The 22,521-nt window shown below is 36.5% G+C and overlaps 3 protein-coding genes across 3 annotated transcripts; 1 reads left to right on the forward strand and 2 right to left on the reverse strand.

Annotated features, from left to right (window-relative positions):
• Positions 1-2,017: 2,017 nt before the first annotated feature.
• Positions 2,018-2,667, forward strand: LOC127078595 (uncharacterized). The gene is made up of 2 exons (XM_051019035.1): positions 2,018-2,146; positions 2,356-2,667. The coding sequence occupies exons 1-2, from the start codon at positions 2,018-2,020 to the stop codon at positions 2,665-2,667; spliced, it is 441 nt and encodes a 146-aa protein (XP_050874992.1).
• A 9,463-nt stretch (positions 2,668-12,130) lies between these two features.
• Positions 12,131-14,174, reverse strand: LOC127078596 (uncharacterized). The gene is made up of 4 exons (XM_051019037.1): positions 13,780-14,174; positions 12,763-13,548; positions 12,633-12,691; positions 12,131-12,231 (listed from the first exon to the last, which is right to left on the reverse strand). The coding sequence occupies exons 1-4, from the start codon at positions 14,172-14,174 to the stop codon at positions 12,131-12,133; spliced, it is 1,341 nt and encodes a 446-aa protein (XP_050874994.1).
• A 345-nt stretch (positions 14,175-14,519) lies between these two features.
• Positions 14,520-15,023, reverse strand: LOC127078597 (secreted RxLR effector protein 161-like). The gene has a single exon (XM_051019038.1). It carries the CDS (start codon positions 15,021-15,023, stop codon positions 14,520-14,522), a length of 504 nt encoding a protein of 167 aa, XP_050874995.1.
• Between the last annotated feature and the right edge of the window lie 7,498 nt (positions 15,024-22,521).

Below are 22,521 nucleotides of genomic sequence, written 5' to 3' on the forward strand. Positions count from 1 at the left end.
TCATGAGTAATATTAGAAATAAATAATTAGGCTTTATTTATTTTGTTTAAATAGAAAAATTTGGAAAAATAAATGGGTTTAATTTACGGTACGTGAAATAAGATAAGTTTTGAGAGAAGAGACAAGCAAGGATTTGGAATAGGGAGAGCTAGGAGGAGACATCATAACTAAAGCTTAGAGAATATACAATTCTAAGGTAAGGGGGAAGAGTTGTTCATGTGTGGGTGCTTAGGCAAAGAGGATAGAGACGATTCCTTACCCTCCTCTTTTAGGATTTTCCCTTTTTACCATTGTTGAATGATTTAGACCTTGAGATGAGTTTTTGTAGAACTCTTTCATGATTTATGTGTTCTGATGTCAATTTTTGTGTACTGATTTCATGTCAATTTCGTGTGAATTTACCTAATTGAATTCTGAAGTTTGGCGTTCTTATGAGTTGTGTTGCAATTGTTGAAGATGATTATGATTTTGAATCAAATCGATGAAATATATGTTAATTTATGCCTATTTAATTGTTTTTAATACTGTATTAACATGTATGATTGAATTTCGCGTGTTTGGGATCGATTGAGGTCGAAATCGGAGCTCTGATAGGGCTCAAATTGTGTTTTTGGGTTTCTGGTCTAAGCGATCTCGCCCAACGAGGATGAACTTCGTCTAACGAGTAATGTCTCTCCCAGCGAAATATGCAGAGTAAGGAAATTCTGTTTTTTGAGATGTGCCCCCAACAAGAGTAAAAATCGCCTAGCGAGTTATAGGTCGCCCGACGAGGGTGAAATTGCAGAACTTGGTTATTTTCGAGTCAATTTGTGACAGTGTGTTATTTTGACAATTTATCGGTATTGTTGTGTACTGTTTGAGATTATTTGATTTTGTCGATGTGAATCGATGTATTTTATTGAATTGATAACGATCATGCATGAAATGGTTGAGTTTATGTAGAGTTTTGATCAATTGATTGATAATGAGAATTGTTGAGTTTCATGGTGAGTGGCCATGAAAGAGTAATGGTTGAGATATGACAAGTCTGACTCAGAGAGGGGACCGTGACGAACATTGATAGAGTTGAGTTGCATTACATGCATTCATGAGTTGTAGAATTTCCCGGTTCAGAGAGGGGACCTTGAGGCGGCCTGATTTAGAGAGGGGACCGTGGCGGAATGTAAATTAGTAACAAATCTTTGATCATCCAAAAGTCTTGGTACCACATGCATATAGATTTGAGTTACGAGTCTGATTCAGAGAGGGGACCATGGCGAGCATTGACCGAGTTGAGGAGTCAATCATTGCATACATATTTGCATTCAGTTTGAGTTAATTTCTTATATGAGTTGATGCGAATGAATAATTGATTGTGTGAGTTGATTGAGGTGTTTTGTATGAGTTTATGTTATTGATGTTGTTCTGGTAGTTGATATGAGTCGTGAGACTGATAATATGTTATTTATATATCTGTGTTATTTATACATATTTTCTATATATGAATGTATTATCACCCCCATATGTTTGTTATTGAGTCTATGCTCCTCTGGGGTACAGAAGATCAGGTACAAGAGTAGACGCTTGATGTTAGAGGATGATGTTGTGCCTTTTTAGTTATTTATCGTTCGGGTCTTAGTGGACTCACTCTGATATGTAACACTGGGGAACGTGATGTTCTATGCTTTCTTTTGTTGCATGCCTTATTTCTTTTGGGAATTGTTGAATCACTTTCTCATTCGTTGTTGTTGAGATTCATATCTTAAACTTTTGGTTTTCCGCTGCTTATTTTTAAAAGTGTTAATAATGGTTCTTTTATGCTATGGTGAATCATGTGTGACACTATATGTTCAGTTATATTGAATTATTTTATTAAATATTGATTCGTTGAAATAAGGGTGTTACATAGTTGGTATCATATCAGGTTGGTCCATCTGGCCAGGTTTTATGACGTTATTGGTTCCCTAGTATGCGACGAATGTATGACCACTGCCGATACAATGTTTATTCTAATGGATGTTTACTAGTGAGCATAGAAATGGATGGAAGAAATGATTGTGTAATCACTAATGTTTTGGAGGCTATGGCTCATGTGATGGGTCAGGAAAATCAGGCGTTGCTGAATCCGCCGACTTTTAAGGGAAGGTACGACCTAAAAGGTGATAAGGTTTAGTTTCAAGAGACCGAGAAGATCTTTAGAGTTATGGCTTATCCAGGCGCGCAGAAGGTCTTATTTGGTACTCATATGTTGGCTGAGGAAGCAGAGTATTGGTGGGACAATACTCGTCAGAGGCTGGAAGCTGCATGTACTAAGATCACTTGGGAGAGTTTCAAGATTGCGTTCCTTGAAAAGTACTTTTTGACCGATGTTCGTAGCAAGAAGGAGATCAAGTTCTTGAGTTGAAACAAGGAAACATGACTGTTACTGACTATGCTGAGAAGTCTAAGGAGTTGTTTAGGTTCTACCCACATTACAATATAGTAGGAGCTAAAGGTTCCAAGTGTATCAAGTTTGAGAGTGGTTTGAGTCTTATGATCAAGAAATTCATCAAGTATCAGGAGATTCGTCAGTTGTTTATACTGGTTAACAAGTGTAGGATCTACGATGAGGATAACTATGCTAGATCTGCTCACTATAAGAGTTTTAGTGAGAAGAAGAGTGGAAGTCAAAACCGTGGAAAACCCTGAAGGTGGCAAGAAACACAAGAAATGGGGGTTTGAATTAGGTTTCTAAAAACAAAATCTTTTTCAAAACCAACTCAATCAAACAATAACACAAACACAAAAAATAACAAAGTTATTTTTATACTAGTTCACTGTTAACGAAGCTACCTTCAGTCCACCCTATAAAGGTGATTTTATCTTCTCAACAAGGACTTAATCTAATATAACCGAACTGATTACAGACACCACAAAGGCAAGTTATCTTTGTCTTCTTGAGTCTATCTGACTAAAATCTAGTCACTCAAGGAAACCACTCAAACAAATTTGAGATTTACAAGTGTGTATTTACAAGTATTGCTTCTAAGAAAGCAGATTAACACAGGTTAAATAAAATGAATATCTCACACAATAATGAGCAACAACTCTTGTGTGTTTACAAAGAATATACACATAAAATATTTACTTCAGCAAGAGCGTGTGTATGAGCGTAGCGTAATAACATGAGCATTTTATCCAATTCTTCCAAGTCTCCTTTATATAATCAGTTAAAAGATCCGTTGGAGGGTACAATTGAAATAGAAAATTGTAGTTGTCTCTTTTTGTAACGATTTGCACATAGGAGACAAAACGGTACAATAGTATTATCCTTAGCCGGAAGGGTGATCTTGTATGGTGTGTACTATATTTCTGATGCAAAACCTTTTGATCTTATCTTTTAATCTTCATAGGCTTCTGTAAAATGATGTTGAAGCATTCTTAGAAGGATCAAAAGGCTAGTTGGCATAATCTTAAGAACCTTTTCAGAGTCTTGACATAGTTCCTTTAGAACCTGGTCTTTAGAGTATTCAAATCTTGTTCTTCAGAATCTTCAAAACTTGAGCACGGAATCTTGAAGGATGACATACCTTTAAAGCCTCTTCAATCAGAGTCACAGTCATAAGCTTTAGCATAAACGTTCATCATAATCGTTATCTAAGAGCTTTCTAGAACTTGACAATATTTTTCAAAGCACTTGAATATCTTTAGAGTCAGAATGTATTGATTCCAGAATTTGATGACGTCACATGCCAATGCTTCAGAGTCAGATCCTGTTAGCAAAAGCTACACACTAGAAAAAAATCATTAGTGTACAAAATTGTTCTCTAAGAAATAATACATTGTTATCATCAAAACTAAAGGCCAGATGCAGAACCAAATTTTGTTCTTACAATCTCCCCCTTTTTAATGATGACAAAACCATGTATTTCTATGAATAATTTTACTTGGTTTAATCACATAAAATTATTAGAATGGGGTTTCTAAGCTCCCCCTGAATTTTATACTATTAAAAATTATTTTTCAGCTTAGAAATCAGAGTTAGGTTTCCAAGTTCCCCCTGAATTTAAGACTTAAAATAATATTAACACATATAAAAAATCTGAATCAGCATGAAATAAATAACTTCCTATAAGGCAGAAGCCTGGTTGTTACTATCTTCCCAAAAGGCATAAGCCTGGTTATTGTCTTTCCATTAAAGTAAAAGCCTGATTATAATGGTTGAAATAACTTCCTAGAAAGCAACAACTTGGGTACAAAAGTATTTCATTCAGAATCCTTGCTTGAGTGTCAGAAAGTCTGGATATCAATCTCGTCACTAAGCATGATTTGTCAGAGCTTTCATAGTCTTGGTTTCATAACCTGGTTGTGTTCTTGATATCTGGTTGTTAACAGAAATTGAATATATTTGGTTTATAGCTTGTATATGCATGGTTCAACCTTGATCACTTGAACTTAGTTCAGAACAAGAATATGTTTGGTTAACTACAAACTGCTTAGTTAACTATTCAGAACATAAGTCTGATTCTTAAACATAAGTCTGGTTCCTCTTAACTTGATTCAGCTAGCTTGGTTAATGCCTTAGAACCTGAAACACTTGGTTAACATGATGAACTTTTTCAAAGTTCTAAGAATCACCAATGTCAGAACATATAAAAACATGTTTTGGTTTTCAGAATTGGAATTAGATATATCAAAATCATAGTCATTCTTTCTCCCCCTTTGTCATCATTCAAAAAGATAAAATAAAATACAAAGTAAACCAAGAATATAATTTCATTTCATTAAAAAAGAAAACTCAGTACATAAATGAAACAGAAAACAAACATAACAAAAAGTTTTAAAAAATTATGGTTTAGGAAGGGGTGGTAGTCTTGATAAGATCTCTCCAAGCAGCCCTTCAATCTTTGAAGTCTGGTCATCCTGATGCTTGAGTCTCTCTTTAACTTCAGAATTCTCAGTCGTCAGATGCTCCAAAGTCTTCAAAATGAATTCATCAGAACCCACAGTCTTCTTGAGTCCAGAGATACTTCCATCTTCAAGAGTAGTCTCAGAAGCAACCATAGTATTCTGGTCTAGAGAAGGGGGTGGAGTCACTACTGGAGTAGGAAGCAGAAATGTTGGAGGAACCTTCTGAAGTAAATGTTGGAGGAAACACCAATAGAAGTTCCTCTTAGCTTCCTTCAAGAAGGGAAAAACTCCAAATTTTCATAGCTAACTTCTATCCAACTTCTGAAGTTGTTGGTCATATCACAAACTTCAGAGAGGTTTGTGTTAGAAGTGCAAGCCTCAGTGAAAGCATTGATTCTGCCAGCAACATCACCTTCAAACTGAGTAAACAATTCATCCAAGGGTGTAGGGTGAATGTTGGGTTGTGAGGTTGTTTAGTTAGAGTATGGCTGAGGGGTTCTATCTGGGAGGGCTAGGAGTTCAACTTTTGACTCAGTATCAGAATCAATGTCTGATTCTGCAATAGGGATGTCAGAGTGAGTGTGGATTGATGGTTGAGGGTTTTCTGGTTGAATGAGGTGGGATACAAGAAAAGGTGGTAATAGTGGTTGAGGTATTTGTGAGATGGTAGATGTTAGAATTTCAGAAAATAGATGGTGAGTATGGTGGAATGGTGATATTTGGATTTGAGGATTGGGGAGCAGAAGTAAGAATGGGTTTAGAAGAAATTGGTTCAAGAACATAGGGAACATTTTGAGAAAGAGTGGTTGAAGGGAGGGATAAGCCATGTAGAGTGGTATGTGGAAATGAGATAGATGAAGAGGCGTGGTTATTGAAATGGATGAATTGTCAACAACAATAGGACGATGAGCTTCAGAATGAGCATTTGTTCCAGAAGCAGTTCCAACAGAAGTAGCTTCAGGGACTCTGGGTTCTTCAGTTGAAGTATCTCGATGCTCTCTAGAAGCCTTAAACTTTTTGGCCATCCTTTCAGAATGTTTCTTCGTATTCTTCCTCTTCTTCTTCTGAGAAATAGTTTCAGAAGCTGCTAGAAGAGCATCAACATGACAATTCTCCAAAAATTCTACCACCTCTGTCAAAGGATATGGATTTGAGAAGATAGGAAAATATTTTAAAGCAATACTTATGTTAAGGATGATATCCTTAGGGAATTTAGTAGGAGGACTTATAACTTAAGTAATAATCCCCATATTCTTTAGAGCCTTGGCATTCAGCATCCTACCAGCTAGAGGATGCATACCTTTGAAGAATTGATCGTCTATTAGAGATTCATTCAGTTGGCTATCCATCATAATGTCTGAGGTCAACCTGCACATATGAATGTAGCTCTTTGTCCTTTTGCTACCATCTATGGAATCCTTTACTGTATCCCTTAGATGCTGAAACAGAAGTTCAGGAAGATTCACCTTCTTTCCATATTCAATATAGTAAAGGATATATTATTGGTTACCGTTGATGTAGTCAAAGGAGTAGGTTAATAGTCTGGGATGAATGCATCCAAGAAGGATTCTAGCCCAAACCTTCAAATGAGGAAGAAGGTCCTTGAATTTGCTATAGTGTTTTCCAAAGGCGAAAATCACTTTAGAAATCTCATTCAAATTGGATTCCTTTTCCACCATTTGTTCACACCTTATACCAAACCCATCTTGTCCAATGAGTTTGGCTATAAACTTATCATATATCACTATCTTCTTTCCAAACACGAAGGAGGTAACTTGGAAATGACAGGATTTTGCATGAATCCATAATTCTCTCACTAGGTTGAAGAATATTGGGCCTTGAAGATGGTTGAAGAAACTTTCCCAACCTTGAAAATTTATAGCAGGAAAAAGGTTAATCCCATTGTCCTTCATATTTCCAAACTCAACTAAGAGTTCACCCAGAACATTCAATTTATCTATAGGAATACTCAAAGTAATTTCAGGAACATCATATGCATCTTCAGTACTAATATGTTGACCTGAAGAAGATCATGATGAAGCTATCTGAAGCAGATGAGGGATTTGAGGTTGTGGTTGCGATGAATAAGAACCACAGACATTTCGTTGAGTTGAAGCAACAATTTGTTGTTGAACTTGTTGTTGTTCTTGAATTTGTTGACCAGATTGTTGTGAAGATGCCATTGTTGAAGAAGAAAAGGGTTTTAGGCTTTGTTGAAAGTTTCTTAAGATCAAAGAGAGAAAGTGTAGGTTATGATAGTAGCGAAAGTGTGTGAAGTGAGTGAAATGGGTTTAAATAAACGTTTTTGAAATCATGAAAAAGTTTAGAGAGAAGCAAAAATCATGACAAGAGGGTAAAGCATGAAAGATTTTACCTAATCCCAAGATTTATTCACCCAACGTGTCACATCATCATATCTGAAACGATTCAGTTTTCTAAGACAACTGTCTTAAAACGGTTCCACTAATCGATACTAATTGACCGCTATTTAATGAAAAACTATTAAGTATCCATAAAGCAGATTTGTTTACCCAAACAAGTTCTGACTGGATACATATAAACTTATGAAACCTTCTCACTTCATAAGACTCACACATTCAGAATAAGAAACAAATCTCAGAGTCTCATTTTTCAATTATGAGAGATTAACATTCTAAGAAAAACATCTTTTTCATTCTGGACATAAGTCAATTTTCAAATTTTTCAGAATGAAAACGAATCTATCTTCAGCAAGGAGTTTTGTAAAGATATCAGTCCATTGATGATTTGTATCAATAAATTTTAGATTTAAAATTCCCTTCTGAACATAGTCACGTATAAAGTGATGCTTTATCTTAATATTCTTTGCTCTAGAATTCAAAATGAGATTCTTAGATAAACAAATAACAAAAGTATTATCATAAAGTATATGAATGTTACTCTCATTTATCTGGAAATCTTCTAGCTAAATTTTCATCTAGAGCATCTGAGTGTTGCATCCAAAGGCTGCAATGTATTCAGCTTCAGCAGTTGAAAGTGCTATTATTGATTGCCTTTTGATAGACCATGAGGTCATATTATCTCCAAGAAACGGACAACTTTCAGAAGTTCTTTTTCTCTCAAGTCTTGTCTCTAACATAATCAGCATCAAAATTACCCATTATCTTATAGTCTTTAGATCTTATATAACACAAGCCAAGGTTAATCATACCTTTAAGATACCTAAAGATCCTCTTAACAGTTGTTAAGTGGGACTCTCTAGGATCTGATTGGAAGCGAGCAAACAAACAGACACTAAACAAAATGTCAGGTCTAAAAGCAGTCAAGTATAGAAGAGAACCAATCATACCTCTGTATATCTTATGTTCTACCTTAGCACTTATCTCATCCTTTTCAAGGATACATGTAGGATGTATAAGAGTCTTTGACATCTTGCATTGTGACATGTCAAACTTCTTCATAAGTTCTTTGGTGTACTTGCTCTGATGGATGCACGTTCCTTCTAGAATTTGATCGGTCAGAATCCCCATAAAGAACTTGAGTTCTCCCATCAGACTCGTTTCAAACTCCACTTGCATAGACTTAGCAAATTCCTTGCACAAAGTAGCATTAGCAGAACCAAATATGATATCATAAACGTAAGAATGTCATTTTTAATGACTTACAGAATAATGTTGTATCAACTTTCCCTCTGGTGAAATCATTTTCTAAAAGAAAAATGCTCAATCTTTCATACCATGCTCTGGGAGCTTGTTTTAGACCATACAATGATTTCTTAAGCTTGAAAACAAAAGTTGGATTGTTAGGATTTTCAAAACCAGGGGGTTGGTGTACATACACTTCTTTAGTAATTTAACCATTCAGAAATGCACTCTTAACATCCATCTGATACAAGATGACATTATGAATAACAACAAAGGAAATTAAGAAATGAATAGACTCTAACCTGTCAACTGGTGCAAGGGTTTTTGTATAGTAAATTCCTTCTTGCTGACTATAAGCTTTTGCTACCAGTCGAGTCTTATTTCTTACTACCTTTCCTTATTCATTCAGTTTGTTTTTGAAGACCCACTTTGTTCAAATAACATGAGTTACTTTGGGTCTTGGCACCAGATCCCGCATATTTTTTTATAGAAATGATTTTCCTCTTGCATAGCCACAATCCATTATGTGCAGAAGCGCTTCATTAATTGATGTAGGCTCAATTAGAGACACCAAACTTAGAAGAGTCTTTTCATAAGGTTTGAAAGAGGATCTGGTTCTGACAGGTTCAAATTTGTCTCCCATAATCAATTCTTTAGAATGTGAAGATTTTTGTCAGCGCCTTCTCATAGAAGTCTGAGCTTCAACAACTTCTAGTTGAGGAGCTTCATAGTCTTTTTGCTTCAACTTCTTTGGCTTCTGAAGTATTTCCTTTAAAACTTGAATAAGTGATCTCCAGATCTACAAATTTCTCAACTAGCTTTGACTTTGTAGAGTCAAGCTTATCATCGAATCTGACATGTATTGATTTTTCAACAATCCGTGTCTCAGTATTGTATACTCTATAGCCTTTTGAGTGTTAAAAGTATCCTAACATTATGCACTTTTGTGCCTTAGAATCATACTTGCCCAGATTCTCTTTAGTGTTCAACATAAAACAAGGACATCCAAAAGGATGAAAATATGAAAAGTTGGGCTTCATATTCTTCCATGATTCATAAGGAGTCTTACTAAGAATGGGTCTTATAGAGATCTTATTCTTAATATAACATGCTGTGTTGATTGCCTCTGCCAAAAAGTGCTTAGCCACATTAGTCTCGTTGGTCATGGTTCTGGCCATCTCTTGTAGAGTCCTATTCTTCCTCTCTACAACTCCACTTTGTTATGGAGTTCTAGGGCAGGAGAAATGATAGGAAATGCAATTAGCATCAAAGAGTTTTTCAAAAACTTTGTTTTTAAATTCTCCACCATGATCACTTCTGACTTTCATAATTATTAGATCCTTCTCATTTTGCACTTGGGAGCAGAAGGTAGAAAACACATAATGTGATTCATCCTTGTGTCTGATAAATTTCACCCATGTCCATCTGTTGTAGTCATCAACAATGACTAGTCCATACTTCTTCCCATTGATAGAGGTAGATTTCACTGGACCAAACAAGGCAATGTGAAGAATCTCTAATGGTCTGAAGGTTTAAACAACATTTTTATCCTTGAAATAAGTTTTAGAAAACTTGCCTTTCTGACATCCTTCACAAAGAGCATCTGAAGCAAACTTCAGATTTAATTAAGCTTGTTTAGCTGAGAAATCTTCCTCATGTTAACATGGCAAAATCGTCTATGCCACGTCGATTGTGCTTCATTTACAAACATAAGACATTTTACATTTTTATTCTTCAAATCATAAAGTCTTATCTTATAAATGTTGTTCTTCCTCTTTCCATTGAAAAGACCTGAGCCATCCTTTTGACTAGCAGCTTTACAAGACTTTTGATTGAAAATATTGTCATAACCATTGCCACTTAATTGACTTATGGATAATAAATTATGCATTAATACTTCAACTAAAAGAACATTAGTAATGGAAGGAAGTTTATCGTTACCTATTGTTCAAGAGCCAATGATCTTCCCATTCTAATCACCTCTGAAACCGATGAAGCCTCCAGGCTTAAGTTCCAGGCTTTGGAACATATGCCTTCTTCCCGTCATGTGCCACAAGCATCCAGAGTCCAGGTACCATGATGAGTGTTTCAACTCTGTTGATAAGGATATCTGCAACATATATTATCTTGTCATTAGGTACCCACATCTTTTTGGCTCCTTTGTGGTTAGTCTTCCCAGAGTTCTTAACAAATTTTGGTTTTTGTGCAGGATAGCTATCCATGTATGCATAATTGAAACGAGAATGAGGTTTCACTTTAGCCTTAGGCTTAGAAGCAATTCTACCTTTAGGCATAATTAGTTGTTAACCCAGTTTGGTGAAATGTCACCTACATCTGGGGGCTACCAAGCCAGGAAGGAAATCCACTATCACAAAATTAGTTTGAAGTCCTGAACAACCTCAGTGTTTACAGCCTTCTCTCCTAATATCTACTTGTGGACGTTTCTATCTAGGGAAACCCTAGATATGAGACGCCTCTCACTTCCCTCAATCACACGCTAATACACAACAGAAAAACACAGTCTACTCTTGCTTAAAAGCTTATGAGGGATTGCAAATTACAACTCAATACACTCAGTCCAATTCAAGTATCAAAGTGATACTTGAATGGCTCACACAAATCACACACAAGAAACCCTAATGATAACACAATGTTGCACTGCTTCGATACCTTTATAGGTTAAGAACTCCTCTATATATAATAGTGAGACGTATGGGCTTCGGTCTTTGATATGAAGCAGATCCAAGATCTCTTCTCAATCTTATGAAGATATGATTCATTAAATCAAATGTTTCATAATATTTCTTGGCATTGTTCCTTCGTGAGCAAGTCAAGATACGATATTCTTTAGTCACAGGAAAATGCGCAATAGAATACAATAACTCAATCTTCAGATAATTTGTAGATAACACAATTAAGGAGACTAAATCTTATAACTAATACATGCTTGATTATGCAAAATGTTGAGGCAACATGTCAGGACATCTTATTCAACATCTGGCAAATACTTGTTTTTGCAAAAAGCAGCCAATCACCAAAATACAAACCTAACAATCTCCCCCTTTGGCAATTTTTGGCTAAAACAATCTTTGCAACGGTCAACTGTTAATAAATAGAATGGATAGACATAGGGATGTATATCAACAAGAAAGCATACAACATCCTTTCACACACAGTAATGAGAGGCAAGCACAATGAATCAACAAGCCTTATACTGTAAAAAAAATCTAAGCGCACAAGAAAAAATTCTTCTATTTTAGACAGGATGTCAGGACATTATTCCTGACGTCATGAACAACAGAACCATATCAGGCGCTCCCCCTGAGTATCAGAACAACAGGCTGAGTTTCCCCAAGGAAGACTCCCCCTACAAACCTGCACATGTTCCCCCTCAAAGAGCAACCCATCTAAACATTCTAGCACACCAGACAAACATAGTCAAACAAACTCACTACTCCCCCTTTTTAGCCATAAAGTTGTCAAAATAAAACACATTTACCATACCATCAATGTCAGCCACACAAGATTAAGAGGGTTTACAAACCAAGAAGCACCTAAAGGGTGTACAAAATAGAATCCAGGGCACAACCCACCAAAGCAACAAATTCAGGAACAACACACAAAAGAACTAGAGAACATTAATCTTCATCACTGCTAGTCTCTTCCTCATCACTAGTAACAGTTCTGTCTTTATTATCCTCTTCCTCATTAGTTCCATAAGCTTCCTCACCACCTTTCTCTTCAGAAAGATCCTTAATCAACATTTCAAGTTTGCTTTTCGTTTCAGTACATCTTTTTATAGTCTCATCCAAGGTCTTTCAAGTGTCTCTCAGCTCAGTAAGGATGCTTGTTCTGTCAATGGACCTTGAATAAGTATGTTTAGATGTCATGACAATGTCTGGGACATGTTTCCTAATGAACAATCTATAACGGAATGAGAGAGGACGGTCCCTTTTGCAAGTACTGTCAGAATTGATCAATATGTTGGGGTGTTGACTCAGGTGATAACTCCATAAATCAGAGAGGGAAAAGCTATTGGCATTTTTACAACATAAGATGCATCATGTTTCATAGTCTGATAAAAAACATAGGAACCAAAATCAAAATTTTACTTGGTCCCAACAATATAGATGAACTTACCTAGCCCAATAGCTATATTGGAGGTGTGATTGGTTGGCACCCAATTGGCAGCTCCAATTCTGTGGAGAACATCATACTTGACACTCAAGGCACTAGCATGCAATTTTCCTTTTCTTGGACATTCTTTTACTTGCTTAGCAGTGATCTCTTTGCAGATGACATTGTCTGAGACTTCAATTTCAGATTGTTCTTCTTCATTTCTTCCCAGAACTTGTTGATTATTTCAGGAGAAAAATACACACATCTTCCTCTGACATACACTTTTCTGAATTCCTTTCTCCTTTTGTTGTCACACTCTTTGGAGATGTTCACAATAAACTCTTTGACCAACATTTCATAGCACTTGCCAAAACCTGTTGCATTTTTCATCAGACCAGCTTCTTGAATCAGACTTAACACCTCTTTACATTCAAACGCATCCTTCCCCAATTCCCTTTCTAGTTCTAACCTTTTTTGATAAACATATTTCCATTTTTCAACATTTTCAACAGAGTGAAAAGAAATGTTGTGAAGTGGAACTTTAGAAATGTTGGCTGGAATCTTCTTTCCAGAGGCTTGTTTTCTGGAAGTGGAGATGATATCCTGAACATTGTGTTCGACATCCTGATCAGATTCACTAGAATCAGAGGGAACTTCCTTCCTTTTCAGAGAATTCTTCTTAGGCGTATGAGTAACCACCTTGCTCCATCTTTTAGTGGGACCAACATTAGCCTTCTTCTTGATAGATTTGGAGGGAGTGCTGGAGGACCCAACAACTTGACCTTTCCTATTCTTCAACCTTTTAGCTATGCCAGGAGCCAGTCTTTGGCCGATAGGAACATCATTAGAGTCCAATTCCTCAATATTAACAATGTCAGTGGGTTGATCAATAAGGTTTTTATCTTTGCTACTTAGCTCATTAGTTATATCTTCGGTCCTTTATTTGTCTTGAGATTTCTCAGGAGAGAGAGTAGGTGCATGCACATCAGGATTATCTCTAGGGTTCTCAGTATTATTATCCAGTTGGGCCAAGGATGTGGAGACATCCGGCATGACATTTGTCTTGTGGTAAATCCCTAAAACTTGAGAGATCAACACACAAATATTTTTATCAACATCGTCTTTGTCAGCAATGATCATGCTAGATTTGCTCAAGGCTATAATAAACCTCGGTTTATTGCTGGTTCCAGAAGCTTCTACATTTTCCATAACATTTGTCATAGTGGAACAATCTTCATTCAAACCAATATTAGGTTCAATGCTGATGGGATCGAGATACAAGATAGTCATGGACATGGGTTTATTTACACCCTTGGGAGGTTCAGGATCATTCATATTTATCACAGTTATAGAGGGAGTGGAAGAGGTACTTACTTTAGTAGGCTTGTTTTCTCTTGAAGACGAAGTTCTGGCCTTTGTCATGGGGGTTGCATGGACATGAACAATTGAGAGAGGAACATCATCAGTGATGACATCAGAGAAATCTATCTCAATGCCAATATTTTTAGGGTTTTCTTTCTCTTTGGAGGATTTTCTTGGAGTTGAGACAAAAGGTTGTGACATTTTGCACGATATTGGTGGAGAGGTGATGGAGATATTAAGATGTCTTAGAATGCATTTGTGAGAGAGAATGCAAAGGTTAGCGTGAAGGTGACTAGGGTGTCGTGTCGGGAAAATAAGAAAGATGTGTAATGATGGAGTTTGAGTTTTGTGCACAATTAAGTGGAGGGAAGAGAAAATTTGATTTCTTTTTCTCTTCTTAAGCATACAAATTCTTAATTCGCCCCTTAGTTTTTCAAATTTATTTGCATCTAGTACTTTTGTAAAAATGTCTGCCAGTTGCTTTTCAGTAGTTACATGCTCAAGAGTGACAATTTTATCTTCCACCAGATCCCTAATGAAGTGATGTCAGATATCAATGTGCTTAGTTCTGCTGTGCTGAATAGGGTTCTTGGAGATGTCAATAGAACTTAGATTGTAACAGTACAATGTCATTACATCTTGTTGGACATTGTATTCTTCTAACATTTGTTTCATCCAAATCAATTGAGAGCAACTACTTCCTGCAGTAATATATTCAGCCTCAACTATGGATAAGGACACACTATTTTGCTTCTTACTGAACCAAGATATTAGATTATTTCCCAAAAAGAAACACCCTCCATAAGTGCTTTTTCTATCATTAGCACTACCTGGCCAATCAGCATCACAATATCCTGTTAGTAAAGAGTTTGCATTATGAGAATATAGCATTCCATATTCACTGGTTCCATTGATATACTTCAGAATCCTTTTTACTTGAGTAATGTGACTCAGTTTGGGTTCAGATTGATATCTAGCACATACTCTTACACCAAATGTAATGCTAGGTCTGCTAGATGTGAGATAAAGAAGACTACCAATCATACTCATGTACATGCTTTGATCCACATTTGTTCCTTTTTCATCTTTTGTTAGTTTTAAATGAGTTGGTGCAGGTGTCCTTTTATGGCTAGCATTTTCCATGCCAAACTTTTTCACTATGTTCTTGGCATACTTACTTTGGGAGATAAAGATAGTGTCATCCATATGTTTGACTTGGAGCCCAACAAAGTATGTCAGTTCACCAACAAGACTCATTTCAAACTCAGATTGCATCTGCTTGACAAAATGTTGACCATCTGGTTTAACATCCCTCCAAACACAATGTCATCAACATATATTTGAGCTATCATGAGTTTACCATGTTCTTCATTCACAAACAGAGTTTTGCATGTTCCTCCTTTCCTGTATCCATTGTTGACAAGATACTTAGTGAGCCTTTCATACCAAGCCCTAGGTGCTTGCTTTAGTCCATATAGAGCTTTCCTCAATTTGTAAACATGATCTGGAAAACTTGGATCTATGAACCCCTTGGGTTGTTCTACACAGACTTCTTCATTCAAGTACCCACTCAAGAAAGCATTTTTTATATCCATTTTAAATAGTTTGAATTTAAGAAGGCAAACCACTCCTAACAGAAGTCTGATTGACTCAAGGCGAGAAACAGGCGAAAATGTCTCATCAAAATCGACCCCTTCAATTTGAGTGTATCCTTGAGCAACAAGTTTGTCTTTGTTTCTGGTCACAGTCCCTTTTTCATCAGATTTTCTCTTGTAGACCCACTTAGTGCCAATAACATTCATTCCTTTAGGTATAGTACTAAGTCACATACTTCATTTTCTTATAATTTGACCTAGTTCCTCTTGCATTGCATTGATCCAAAATTCGTCAGTCAAAGCTTCCTTCACATTTTTTGATTCAGACTTAGAAACAAAACATGCATTTGATATCACATATCTAGATATAGTGGTGACTCCTACATTAAGGTTTCCAATTATGAGATTTGTTGGATGGTCTTTCTATATTTTGATGGAGGGTCCTTTGTTGACTTGAGGGTTATCAGGTTCAACACCTCCTGATTCACTATCTGATTCAATCACTTCTCATTTTCAGTTGGGTTGATCTGCTGAAATGATGTCTCGACATCAAATTCAACATTTGTCCCCTTTCTGAGATATTGTCATCCACTACCACATTGATGGATTCCATCATGGCCTTGGTTCTGGAATTAAAGACTTTATAAGCTCTGATGTTTGTAGAGTATCCCATAAATATACCTATATCACTCTTGGGATCGTCTTTCTTATTTGTTCACGGTCAGCTAGGATGTAGCATTTGCTTCCAAATACGTGAAAGTATTTGACTGTGGGCTTCATTCCTTTCCATAATTCATAGAGAGTGGCTGAGGTACCAGTTCTTAGGGTGACTCTATTATGAATATAGCAGGCAATATTCATTGCTTCAGCCCATAAATGATAGGGAAAATGCTTGACATGAAGCATGATTATAGGTGACTCTTGGAGAGTTCTGTTCTTGTGTTCCACAACCCTGTTTTGTTATGGGGTGATAGGAGAGGATAACTCATGCCCAATACCTTCAGAGGAGCAAAAATCAGCAAATTTGTTGTTTTCAAATTCTTTCCCATGGTTACTTCGAATCCTGGTGATTTCGCTTTTCTTCTCTCTTTAAATCCTTTGACATAGATCTTTGAACACCTCAAATACATCAGATTTTTCTTTGATGAAGTTCACCCAGGTGAACCTTGAAAAATCATCTACAACAACATAGGCGTACCTTTTCCCTCCAAGGCTTTCAACCTGCATAGGTCCCATCGATGATTCTCCTTGGCTATGGAGAGATTGATTTTTAAAGCCAATCCCTCTTAGATCTCCAACTGCTTTTCCAATTTGCAGAACCTCATCTAACATGTTAGATCCCTTGTTTAGCATTCTGACAGGTTTTGTCATGTTGTTGAGTTTGGAAGACTACAATATGACTTCATTTTGGAGCTCAGAGATGGTGAATTGAAATCCTTCTTTTCCATCTTGCAGTTGAGATATAATTTTCTTCTATTTTTCTCCCAGCAGACACACTTTTTCACTTCTAATGCATAGCAATCTATAGGAAGCAACCAGTTCCTCATAGGATAGTTCTTCATCACTTGAATCTTCATTAGATTCCCATCTTCCAGTTAGAGCAATAACATGTTTATCAACTTCCTCCTTAGGTCCACTTTCAGAATTGTCCTCATCAGACCAAGAAACAGATAGTCCTTTTTCTTCTTCTTAAGATAGGTAGGACATTCAACTCTAATATGTCCAAAACCTTCATACCCATGACACTGGATTCCTTTACCTTGATTTGATCTCTCTTCAGTTCTTGTTCTTCTCTGGAAGTCATTAGTATTTCTGATGTCAAGAAGGATGTTCTTGACATTGGGTCTTGACTTCATGTCAATTATCTTAAGAACCTTGTTGAATTGTCTTCCTAGAAGCATTATAACATTGGTCATTCCTTCATCGATGTCCAAGTCACACTGGTTTTGTTCATCTTTAGTGTTGGATACAAACGTTATGCTCTTGGTTTTATTTTCATTTCTATCACTAATACCTACCTCAAAAGTTTGGAGAGATCCAATAAGTTCATTTACTCTCATGAGCTGATGTCGTGAGCTTCCACAATAGCCGTGACCTTTCATGTCAATTTTTTTAGGTAGAGACCTTAGAATTTTTCTCACCAATTTTTCTTCTGACATCCTTTCTCCCAAGGCACTAGATGAATTTGATATTTCAAGAATAATCATGTGAAAGTCATGGATATTCTTATCATCTTTCATCTTTAGACTCTCAAATCTGGTAGTGAGAAGCTGAAGTTTAGACTTCTTTACTTTGGATGTGCCTTCATGAGTAGTTTTGAGGATTTCCCAAGCTTCTTTAGCTACAATACAAGTATTAATCAGCCTGGATATATGTTTGTCCACACCATTGAATAGGGCATTCAAGGCTTTGGAGTTTCCAAGATCCAACTCATCTTCTTCCTTGGACCAGTCCTCTTCAGGTTTCAGTTAAGTAATGGCCTTTCCATCCTGGTCATTCATAATAGGATGTTCCCATCCTCTAATGACATCTTTCCATGTCTTGTTGTCCATAGATTTTAAGAAAGCCACCATCCTTTCCTTCCAATAGTCATAGTTTGATCCATCTAAGATGGGGGAGGGGGGGGGGGGGTCTGTTGATAAATCCCCCTTCCTTGTCCATGGTTCCAGAAAGTAACTTCCCTGAATCTCACCCAGAAATAGAGCATGATGCCTGCTCTGATACTAATAGGAATTATGGAAAGTAGATCCCTGATGTGGAACACGATGTCACGACCTTAGGGTCTGCACATTATCACACAACAATTAATAACATGATAAATAAAATAACAAATAACACGATCAGTTGTTAACCTAGTTTGGTGCAACGTCACCTACATCTGGGGGCTACCAAGCCAGGAAGGAAACCCACTATCAAAGAATTAGTTTGAAGTCCTGAACAACCTTAGTGTTTACAGACTTCTCTCCTAATCTCTACTTGTGGACGTTTCTATCTAGGGAAACTCTAAATATGAGACCCCTCCCACTTCCCTCAATCACACGCTAATACACAACGGAAAAACACAGTCCACTCTTGCTTAAAAGCTTATGAGGGATTGTAAATTACAACTCAATACACTCAATCCAATTCAAGTATCAAAGTGATACTTGAATGGCTCACACAAGGCACACACAAAACCCTAATGATAACACAATGTTACACTGCTTCAATACCTTCCTAGGTTAAGAACTCCTCTATATAAAGTAGTGAGACGCATGGGCTTCGGTCTTTGATATGAATAAGATCCAAGATCTCTTCTCAATCTTCTGAAGATACGATTCATTAAATCAAATGTTTCCTAATATGTCTTGACATTGTTCCTTCATCAGCAAGTCAAGATACGATATTCTTTAGTCACAGGAAAACATGCAATAGAATACAATAACTAAATCTTCAGAAAATCTATAGATAACACAATTAAGGAGACTAAATCTCATAACTAACACAAGCTTGATTATGTAGAATGTTGAGGCAATATGTTAGGACATCTTGTTCAACATCTGGAAAATACTTCTTTTTTCCAAAAAGCAGCCAATCACCAAAAGACAAACCTAACAATCTCCCCCTTTGGCAATTTTTGGCTAAAACAATCTTTGCAAAGGTCAACTGTCAATAAATAGAAGGGATAGACATAGGTATGTATATCAACAAGAAAACATACAACACCCTTTCAGACACAGTCATCAGAGGCATGCGCAGCGAATCAACATGTCTTATACTGTAAAAAAAACTAAGCGCATAAGAAAAATTCCTTCTATTTTAGACAGGATGTCAGGACATAGTTCCTGACATCATGAACAACAGAACCAGATCAGGCGCTCCCCTTGAGTATCAGAACAGTGGGCTGAGTTTCCCCAAGGAAGACTCCCCTTAAAAACCTGCACATGCTCCCCCTCAAAGAGAAACCCATCCAAACACTCAAGCACACCAAACAAACATAGTCAAAGTCACTCACTAAATCAAATGTTTTTCAAAAAAGCATTCAATTACCAAAAGACAAACCTAACAGTTTCTGCAGAAGCTTTTGTTCAAGCCACCATCGCTACGTTAGCCTGATCTTCTTTAGAATCATCTTTTGAAGATTATGAATCATCCCATGTAGCCATCATACCCTTCTTCTTTTCTCTGAAGTTCTTCTCGGGCCTTTCTTTCTTTAACTTAGGACATTCATTCTCTAAGTGGCCAGGTTCCTTCCACTCGAATTTGCCTTGTCGTTTCATCAAAGAGACGACCACCTGTCCTTATTTGTCCTCTGACCTTACCTTGCCTTTTCTTCCAGAGACGATTAACACGTATGGACAGAAGAAACAATTCATCATCTTCTTCTGATTCCTCTTCGGGCTTTTCATCAATTTCTTCAGACTTTAGAGAAAAAAACTTGCTCTTTCTCTTGGGCTCATCTTCCTCGAGCTCAATCTCGTGACTTTTTTAAGAACTAACCAGCTCTTCAAGAGAAGTGTTGTTTAGATCCTTTGATAACTTTAGAGTTATTACCATAGGTCTCCAATGCTTAGGTAGACTTTTGATGATCTTTTTAACATAATAAGTAGTAGATTACCCTTTGTACAGAACCTTAAGTCCTGTAACAAGAGTATGAAACCTTGAGAACATGTTCTCAACAATTTCTTCATACTCCATTTTGAATGTTTCATAGTTTTGAATCAAGGCAAGAACCTTGGGTCCCTTGACTTGTGCATTCCCCTCAAGCATTATCCTCAGAGAATCAAATATAGATTTTGCAGTATCTCTATTGGTTATTTTTTCATACTCAGTGTATGAAATCGCATTTAGCAAGATCGTTCTTGCTTTGTGATGATTATTATAGTCTTTCTTTTGTTGATCTGTCATCACTTTTCTTTCAACTTTATTTCCACTTGCATCTACTAGGTGTTCGTACCCATCAACTACCATATTCCATAGATCAACATCATGACCTAGAAAAAACTCTATATTCTATCCTTCCAATAGTCAAATCCATCTCCATCAAAAACTGGAGGTTTAGCATTATAATGATCTCTATTATTTGTTTGAGCAACTGGTGGTGGAAGGGCATCCATTGTGTTTCACACTGGATCTTTATCTAACACTATTAGGTGTTTGATATCTTATCAAGACCATAACTGGAGCTCTGATTCCAATTGGGTTTCTAAAAATAAAAGCTTTTTTAAAACCAACTCAATCAAACAATAACACAAACAAGAAAAATAGCAAAGTTATTTTTATAGAGGTTCGATGTTAATGAAGATACCTCCAATTCACCCTATCAAGGTGATTTTTCCTTCTCAACAAGGACTTAATCTACTATAACAAAAACTAATTACATCACCATAAAGATAAACCGTTTTTGTCTTCTTGAGTTTGTCTGACTAAAACCTAGTAACTCAAGGAAACCATTCAAACAACTTTGAGATTGACAAGTGTGTGTTTACAAGTATTGCTTATAAGAAAGCAAATTAACACAAGTTAAATACAATGAATATATCACACAATAACGAGCAACAACTCTTGTATGTTTACAAAGAATATACAAAGAAAATATTTACTTCACCAAGAGCATGTGTATGAGGGTAGCGTAATAACACGAGCAATTTCTTCAATTCTTTCAACTCTCCTTTATATAGGAAGTTAAAAGATCCACTGGTGGGTAGAATTGGAATATATAATTACAGTTGTTTCTTTGTGTAATGGTTTGCATATAGGAGACAAAATGGTACAATTGTATCGTCCTTAGCCCACAAAATCAGCGTAGTGGAGGGAAGGGTGATGTTGTACTGTGTACTATTTTTTTGATGCAAAACCTTTTGATCTTATCTTCTAATATTCAGAGGCTTCTGATGAAATAATGTTGAAGCATGCTTAGAAGGATTAAGAGACTAGTTGACCAAATTTTCAGAACCCCGGTCTTTAGAGTCTTGACATAGTTCCTCAGAACCTGGTCTTCAGAGTATTCAGATCTTGTTCTTTAGAATCTTCAGAACTTGAGCACAGAATCTTGAAGGCTAACAATCCTTCAGAGGCTCTTCAATCAGAGACATAGTCAGAAGCTTTATCACAAACGTTCATCAGAACCGTTGTCTAAGAGCTTTCTAGAACTTGCCAACATTTTGTAAAGCATTTGTATCTCTTCAAAGTCAGAGTGTGTTGATTCCATAATCAGAGTGTGTTTTGATTTCAGAATCTGTTAGAAAAAGCTACACACTAGATAAAAACCATTAGTGTACAAATTTATTCTCTAAGAAACAACGCATTGTTATCATCAAAACTAAAGGCCAGATGCAGAACCAAATCTTGTTTACAAACCTTATAGTGCTCTAGTTGATAAAGGGAAGTGGAAGGCTTCAGGTGGGAAAGAGACAAGTGGAAGAGGAAATTATGTTCCTCTGAAATGTTTCAAGTGTGACAAAACATGTCATCATGTAGCTGAGTGCATAAGTGCAGACACAATATGTTTCAAGTGCAACAAGCTAAGACATCATGCTGCAAAATACAAGAGTGAAGTTATGACTATTTTCAACTGTGGTGATCCAGGTCACATTAGGACTTAGTGCTAGAAGCCAAAGGAAACTCAATCTGATGGAAAAGTTTCTTTGAGTGGAATGAAGACTATTAGATCTGATAACTTGATTAGAGGTATGTGTTCCATTAATGGTATTCCTCTAATTATTCTTATTGATACATGTGTGATGCATTCATTTATATCTCTTGATTGTGCTAAGAAGCTAAATTTGGAAATATCTCATATGGTTGGGAGTATGGTCATTGATACCCCAACTAATGGTTCAGTGACTACCTCGTTGGTTTGTTCAAATTGTGCTTTGACTATTTATGGTAAGGACTTTGGTATGTACTTATTCTGCTTACCATTAAGTCAGCTTGACGTTATCCTGAGAATGAACTGGTTGGATTCAACCATG

The sequence above is a fragment of the Lathyrus oleraceus genome, chromosome 5 (genome assembly GCF_024323335.1).
Source record: "Lathyrus oleraceus cultivar Zhongwan6 chromosome 5, CAAS_Psat_ZW6_1.0, whole genome shotgun sequence".
NCBI lineage: Eukaryota > Viridiplantae > Streptophyta > Magnoliopsida > Fabales > Fabaceae > Lathyrus > Lathyrus oleraceus.

Excerpts from the sequence above, each read along its gene's own strand:
- LOC127078596 (XM_051019037.1), bottom strand. The coding sequence starts at position 14,174 with ATGTCACAACCTTTTGTCTCAACTCCAAGAAAATCCTCCAAAGAGAAA. Across the intron at positions 13,549-13,779 it reads GGAACCAGCAATAAACCGAG|GACCGAAGATATAACTAATG; the intron begins GTTTATTATAGC and ends AGACAAATAAAG. Across the intron at positions 12,232-12,632 it reads CAATATAGCTATTGGGCTAG|AGAAAGGTGGTGAGGAAGCT; the intron begins GTAAGTTCATCT and ends ATCTTTCTGAAG.
- LOC127078595 (XM_051019035.1), top strand. The coding sequence starts at position 2,018 with ATGGATGGAAGAAATGATTGTGTAATCACTAATGTTTTGGAGGCTATG. Across the intron at positions 2,147-2,355 it reads ACGACCTAAAAGGTGATAAG|CAAGAAGGAGATCAAGTTCT; the intron begins GTTTAGTTTCAA and ends CGATGTTCGTAG.
- LOC127078597 (XM_051019038.1), bottom strand. The coding sequence starts at position 15,023 with ATGAGTATGATTGGTAGTCTTCTTTATCTCACATCTAGCAGACCTAGC.